The following is a 7,723-nucleotide window of genomic DNA, read 5'->3' on the forward strand; positions in this document are numbered from 1 at the left end:
AGTATTAATGAATTGAAATGAATAATAACATGACCTTTTATACATTTTGATGTGCAGAACTCGAATTTGAAATCAAATTTTGTCTAACTCGAAAGGTTTTAGAGTTATGACATGAAATTTATTAGAAGGCATTAATTAAATACTGAAATATCTAAATTGTAGTAAAAAATTGTAATTGTAATGTGTAATTGTAGTAAAAAAAAGAGTAAAAAATATATAACATATAATAAATATAATTTAGTTGTTAATCTTCAAGCTACATCCCTGAATTGTTCTCATCACTGTCTTCATCTTCCTTAGTGAAGACGTCTTCTTTTGGTTGTATTAATTTTAATGCTTCTATTGGCCATTTCGTTTTTGAAGTCATGCGAATATTTTTATTTGCAATAACAGGGTCAGAAGTAGACAGCAATCGATGAAATAAGTCACTATTAGTGTGATATCTGGATCGTTTCTGTGTATGGTCTCTTCTGAATAGTTTTACATATTTATTTTGAGCTTTCATAAATTCTTCGGAAAGACTGCCTATTGGGAGAAGCATACTTCTTACTATTATCGCTCCATGGATAAGGACCTTGTGGATGGATGGTGGCATATAATACCAATTATACTTGTCGACATATAATTTGGCAGTTTCTTCACAATATTTATTGAAGCAAACGTCATTTATTTCTCGGTTACTATTTACAACAGTCAATATGGTGGAAAATCGATTTATTAACTCTTCATTAACACTGGTAATTTCTGCAAATAATTGTACATTTTCGAAAGCACGTCTAGAAGTATTGCCATCATTTGTTGTGCCATATCCTTGTTTTGGTAAATCTACCAAGAATCCCATTTTATTTTTAAAATCCTCTTGCACTTTCTTTTTCGTTTTTTCTAATAATTGCTTATGAGAGAATTCTTCTAATTCCTTTCTTTTCAACGATGCTGTCCATTTTGTTAAATCTAGCCTATAAGCGATATGTAATATGCATTCGAAAAGTCGAATTCGGCAGTGTAAAGGTGAAAGACCGTATTTCATATAAACACTCTTCCCAGATGTCGACTTAAACACCATAAAAATGCAACTTGACGCACTGTACGTTTTACGTAAACTCCCGTAATACGCTTCTTGCCCTCTCCTGTGGAGAGTAGCAGCTAGTAGCAGGTAAAACTCGCGTTTTTCGTGTTTCAACCCACTGTGCGTCGTGTCACTTACCCAGATGCAGATCGGCTCGTCAAGCATGCACTGGAACAGTTCTTTCATGTGAACCGCGAAGTTCCGCGGTTCGGACGGCTCGTTCTCCCAGGCATCGAGTGGATTTACGACGTACGTGTGATTACTTTTCCACGCCGGGTCCTTGATAATCAGGACGGCGTAGTACACCGAGCAGGAGAGCACGGCGAAGCTAACGGCCGTGTACACCCGCAGATTCGGGATTGGGAGTCGGTCCAGAAATTCCATCGGCATTGTTATGGTTTCCTTTGCTTCTCCTGTAATCACATAAAATCGTAAGACAAAATGTCGATGTTACCCAAAAAATTAGTTAAAAATATGAATCTAGGGAATTACAGTTTTCGTCCTTATACAGGGTGCCTGAGATCTCAACTGCTTGTTGTTTGTCTATGTGTTTCATGATACATGATTGATGAAAATCTAGGATAAATTTAATTATTAGTTAAGNCTGTAGAAGTACAGTACTTTACAAAGGTTTTTGCAATTTTCTTATCGTGTTAGAGCGAAACCGTGTTATAGGATGCCGTGTTGTAGGAGGGTTCGCGCAATTTACGAATCGTGTTATAGCGAAACCGTGTTATAAGACGCCGTGTTGAAGGAGGGCTATCTGTACGCATCCCGGGTTATTCAGCGGTCCACGGAGTGATCGCGATTTATTACAAGCAGTGATGGATAGGAATCAACAATCTCCAAGTCAGTATCTTCACGTTTTCATTCAATTTATTATTCAAATAAAATTTTTAAAAACACAACACAGCAAACTCTCATACTTGGAACAAAATAATTTTAAATTTTTACAAACGTTGAACCGAAAAGAAAATCCAGGACTCAAATTGTTTTAAGACTAAGAAAAACAGATACAACTAAGCTCTCTACCTTTTTTAAAGTCATAACTACAATATCTTACATGTTTATAAATACCAAGCTAAGACTAGCAACAACTTAATATTTACGAATAATCATAATTTAGCTTGAAAACAACACGACAAACTTTCACGTTTTTATCCGAGTGAATTCGAATTTTCGCAAACTCTCATCCGAACGAAAAGAAAGTCACGAGCTCAAATTGTTTATGAAACTAACAGATGCGACTAAGTTTTTTTTTTCTTTTTTTAAAACTGCAAGATCTTTTACCTTTATAAGTACAGATAGCTACAGCTAGTAACAACTTAATCTTTGCAAACAATTATAAATAATCTAAAAAGGAACACGGCAAACTCTCACTCTTTAACACGACAAACTCCTATACCTAGCTATAAGTATAAAAAAAAATTTTTTTATCTAATCAACATCCCTCAGCATGGGCGATTCTTCCAAACGATATCGACGGACTTCTGTCAGGGATGCTCCTCACGTCGCCGCCGTAAATATTTCACAATATTTGTTCTCCCATTTGTAGCCGCAATGTGTAACAGACTCTGACCATCTACGTTCTTAACGTTCATATCTAAATCGTGCCTGAGGAGAAATTGAACGATTTTGAGATTCGGTCCTTTGGCAACAAAAGGTAATGCAGTTCATAAATTAATATTTCTAACGTGTATATCGGCTCCTTGTCGAAGATAACTCTTTAAGTCTTCGATACGTCCCATTTCTAATGCTGCAAACATTCCTTGTTCATTATCGATAGTGATAAGGCTTTGACTACATTTATTTCCAACTTTCAAATAATCATCTTTCGTCGATTTTCCAATTTGTTTCTTATTTTCCATTATATTCTCGGAAACAAGCTTGTTAGCATTGAAGATAACATTTAACGAGGGATCTGATGACAGTATATTGTTTAAAGTATTGTCGTGTGCCAAATGATTGCACAAGCACCTTCCAGTTAACGAAGGAGAGCTATCGTCTAAAAAGAATGAATTGTTTTCTAGGTAACCTTCGTCTAGGATCGACATTACATCTAAAACAAATATTTCAATCACTGATTGCAACCTTCTATTGGTCTTATAAAAGTACAGGTCTTCAATTGAATTTTCCATCAATTTATTATCGGTTAAGACATTATTTAATTCAGCTAGCTTTAGGTGAAGATCATCATTATATTTTTCTTTTTTAATATTCAAATCTTCTTTTTGTTTATACACAGGAATAACAGAAGCTTTCTCGGTTAATTTTGTTATGAACTCTTCAATCCAGTTCATATTACTCATTAATTTCAAAATAAAGCATAGCGCTTATAAGATAGGAAGGAAATAAAGATAAAGCATAGCGTTTATTATAAAGAAATCAATACATACAAGATAATAATACATAGAATATAAGCATATTAAAAAATACATATGTATGTAGGAATTCTTTTTCAAGTTAGCATTATTTAAATAAAATAACATCATCTTCTTTTTAAAGAAATTTGGGATCGTTTTTCATTAACCAAATCTTCATGATTTGGTCGAATTTGTTGAGCTATAGTTATTTTTAAGATTGCTTGCACATACTTGTCTGTTAATCTTGATTTTTCCGCAGTCTTATTATTTTTTGAATCGGAAAATAGTTGTTTGCATAAATATGTGCTACCGAACATAGATCCGAAGATTTGAATATTAAAAAAAAAATATATATTGATGATCTTCACCTAAAGCTAGCTGAATTAAATAATGTCTTAACCGATAATAAATTAATCGTGATCATCTCTGGCGCCCTCGACTACCACTCGTGCTCAAACATCAACCTAGTCCGGAAACACCCATTTTCGGCCCTTGTCACTCTCCAATCCAGTTTATATTACTCATTTTGGTTTTAATAATGCGACAAATTTTGTAAATTATACTGCGTACTTTATCAGAATCGTCATCCAGAATTCTGAATTCGAGGTTATGGAGAATTGACTGCCACAATTCAGCGATTTTTCCAAGGTCACACGATTCTGCTAAAACCGTTAAGTTTTTCAATTCCTTAGCAGTGAATTTTGTACTTCTAATAATATTATTGTGGATCTTTGTGTTACTAATATGTTGAGTGAGCTTTCTCAACATTTCAAATTTTACCAAGTATTCAATTTTCATGTTTACCCATTTACTTTTCAACGCATCGATTATGCACTGGATTCTATCGAAATGCTCTTGCTCGTCTTCAGTCTTTTCAGTTATGATCTTATTTAGTTCTTTGGAAAGGTTCTCAAGCTCATCGCACTCCATTGTCTGGAACTCTTCCTCCATTATATCAAACTTACTGCCGGTGTTAAAGAACACTTCTTCAACTTCTTTTATTTCATCCATGCACTCACAGTTCTCAATTTTTTTGAACAGTGTATTGATGACTTTCATTTTCTCCTTATGAAGACTATTATCGATGTCATCGTCAATCTTCTTAATATCATTTTGAACACCAATAAAAAATTTAACATTCATACTTTTTTCGATTGCTGTTCTTCTCGCTAGTGAGTGAGCATGTGACAGTGAGTCACGCAGATCCGTAACGATTTTTCTCGTCTCTTTAGGTAACGACAATAGCAGGAGTTCGTTCGTGAAATCGGATAACTTTAGACACATCAAATTATTTTTTAGATGTTCCCCGACGACTTGTAAAATTCTTGTCATGATCAGTCGCCCCTGTTTCTCGTCTGGATCAATTAATGACGCTAACTGTACATAATCCCTCATTTTTTGTAAAGAGTAGATGTCTCTAATTTGATGAAAGTCGGTGCACAATTCTTTGAATTGAGGATAATTACTAATTACTTTTGCAACAATTTCCCGCCGTTTCCCTTTTGGGAGATAAGTGAACATATCGGGCTCCTTTATGTTTCCAAGTACCTCTGCAAAATTTTCCAGATAATCAAGCACTTTGCTTTTGTTTAATACAGCTCGATAAAGTAAATTCAGCTCTTGTTGTTTTACGTGTGAAGAAACAAAATTAACTAAACAAAACTCTATTTCTACCCAAGGTATCTTATCATATGTCGACCTCAATTGCTGTTTTAAGATATGGACATTTTGCGCAATAAATTTTGTTACGAATAGAAATTTATCATCTACCTTCTTCGTGTTCCGATATTCTGTCTTCAGTAAATTTATATTTTAGAGCACCAATTTAATGCGGTTATTCACGTTATCACGATCCTCATTCAAACTTCTATTTCCATTAATATTATCAGAAAAAAAAACGAAGATTTATTAACTTCTTTTCAGTATAAACTTGTATTTCATCCGATAGTGACACATTCTTTAACTTCAATTCTTCGTAGGCGCTTGAAAGAACGTCATCTAATTGCTCTAAATGAGTCACTATTGCTGAGTATGTACTTTAGAATGTCAACTTTGTTATATTTACAAACTAAGATAACTAAATTGCTGTCTTTTATAGGGTTCTCNAATATAATGATGATCTTCACCTAAAGCTAGCTGAATTAAATAATGTGTTAACCGATAATAAATTGATGGAAAATTCAATTGAAGACCTCGGTTAAATGTCTACGGCACTACTCGTCCCTTATCACCGATAATTGCCAGTGGAGATGTCACAAGTAGATAAAGAAAAAGAAAAAGTACGACATGAGTCATAAAGATAGATAGATATGAAAGAAGTACTTACATATCGTGCGTGAAAAAAGTGATCATACTATAATGCAAATTCGTCGTAAAAATGGGAAAGTCCTTATTCCTCTATTTGATTTGAAAAAGGCTTATACAGGATGTCCCAGAACTACTACTACGCCCGAAAATGAGGAGGAGCTGAGGTGATTTTAAACAACTTTTTTCTTTGCAAAAAAGTTATCCGAGGCGTGGTTATTGAGTTATTAACAAAAACCCCCGCACAATCAGAGGGCGAGTATACAAGGCGGGCAGGAGCGCGGCAACCGCTTCGCGCGTTGCCGCGCCCGTATGTCCCGCTCGTGACGACAGCATAGAATTAAAGAAATGTTGCATGCAAAAACGAACTAATAAATTGGTTAATTATCAGAAGAAAGAAAGGGATTGGTCGTTACTTACGTTCACTGAACGAATGTAACATGCTCAATGAAATAACACACAACTTTACAAATTACAGGATAGGTAAAATTATGAAAAATGTGAAAAGAATCAGAGTTGAACTTACTTCTTCGTTGGTCAGTGCACCTGCTCGTAGAAGAACGTCAATGGGTCAATGGGTCGACCTTCGGCACTCGAAGATAGGACACATGGCTCGCAGCAGCTGATGCTTGGAGTAAGTCAGTGACCTGCACACGACAATTTTTTCCTTATCATCACGATCATTGTCACTTTCCCACTGACAAATTTTCACAAAACAAAAATTTTCACTTTTACACTTTCCAAATTCACTGCCACTTTTCATGTTACAAATCCACTGTCACATTGCACTTTGCAATTGAAAATTTGCATACACGTTTTTATTTTAATTGTTAATTCTGATCGCGCGAGGCGGTTGCCGCGCTCCTGCCCGCCTTGTATACTCGCGCTCTGATTGTGCAGGGATATTTGTTAATAACTCAATAACCACGCCTCGGATAACTTTTTCGCAAAGAAAAAAGTTGTTTAAAATCACCTCAGCTCCTCCTCATTTTCACACGACAGTCTATAAGAAAAATATTGCCTACAGTTGGAGAGACTAATGAGTTGATCTCTGCGACCTGAGCACAAGATTTAAAAACAGTGATTTAATTAATAATAATTCCCCATAGGCCGGACGATATAGAGGGACTGGTTATGAGAAGAGAAGCTGACATGAATGCCCAAAACAAAGTTGATGAAACGGCACTGCGCGTAGCCATTCAGCAGGGGCACAAAGATATCGTACTACTCTTCATAGATCAGGGTGGCGATGTCAACGTGAAAGATAAATTCGGCCAGACACCGCTTCATTTTGCTGTGCAAAGAGGACGAGAAGAAATTTGCAGGTTGCTGATCGAGAGAGGGGCTGACGTGAATGCCAAAGACAAAAATGAACAAACGGCACTGCACCTAGCCATTCAAGAGGCACGCATAGATATCGTACAAATCCTCGTAGATCAGGGTGCCGATGTAAATTTGAAAACTGAGGGGGGTCAGACACCGCTTCATTTTGCTGTGCAAACAGGACTAGAAGGAATTTGCAGATTGCTAATCGAGAGAGGAGCTGACATGGATGCCCAAAACAAAGGTGGTGAAACGGCACTACACCTAACCATTCAGAAGGGACACAAAGATATCTTCCAACTCCTCGTAGAGCAGCGTGCCGATCTCAACTTGAAAACTCTGTGGGGCGAGACGCCGCTTCATTTTGCTGCGCAAACAGGACTAGAAGAAATTTGCTGGTCGCTAGGCGTGATATTAGCTACCGTGAATACCCGAAACGAAAATGGTGAATCGGCACTGCACCTAGCCATTCAGAAGGGACACAAAGGTATCGTACAAATTCTCATGACACATGGTGCACATATCAACTTGAAAACTCGGTGGGGCGAGACGCCGCTTCATTTTGCTGTGCAAACAGGACTAGAAGGAATTTGCAGATTGCTAATCGAGAGAGGAGCTGACATGGATGCCCAAAACAAAGGTGGTGAAACGGCACTACACCTAACCA

General features: G+C 36.5%; 2 protein-coding genes across 2 annotated transcripts in view; one reads left to right on the forward strand and one right to left on the reverse strand.

Moving 5' to 3' along the window:
• Nucleotides 1–1,476, reverse strand: part of LOC108623657 (E3 ubiquitin-protein ligase AMFR) — a 26,197-nt gene extending 24,721 nt beyond the window's left edge. The window contains exon 1 of the mRNA XM_018022327.2: nucleotides 1,205–1,476. Within this exon, the coding sequence (XP_017877816.1) occupies nucleotides 1,205–1,456 (252 nt within the window). The 5' untranslated portion in view covers nucleotides 1,457–1,476. The remainder of the gene's footprint in view (nucleotides 1–1,204) is intronic.
• A 5,372-nt stretch (nucleotides 1,477–6,848) lies between these two features.
• Nucleotides 6,849–7,723, forward strand: part of LOC108623655 (serine/threonine-protein phosphatase 6 regulatory ankyrin repeat subunit A-like) — a 6,231-nt gene continuing 5,356 nt past the window's right edge. The window contains exon 1 of the mRNA XM_026812486.1: nucleotides 6,849–7,699. Within this exon, the coding sequence (XP_026668287.1) occupies nucleotides 6,868–7,699 (832 nt within the window). The 5' untranslated portion in view covers nucleotides 6,849–6,867. The remainder of the gene's footprint in view (nucleotides 7,700–7,723) is intronic.

This window comes from Ceratina calcarata, unplaced genomic scaffold, assembly GCF_001652005.2.
Source record: "Ceratina calcarata isolate Rehan_Ccalc_2016 unplaced genomic scaffold, ASM165200v1 scaffold286.2, whole genome shotgun sequence".
Lineage (NCBI taxonomy): Eukaryota > Metazoa > Arthropoda > Insecta > Hymenoptera > Apidae > Ceratina > Ceratina calcarata.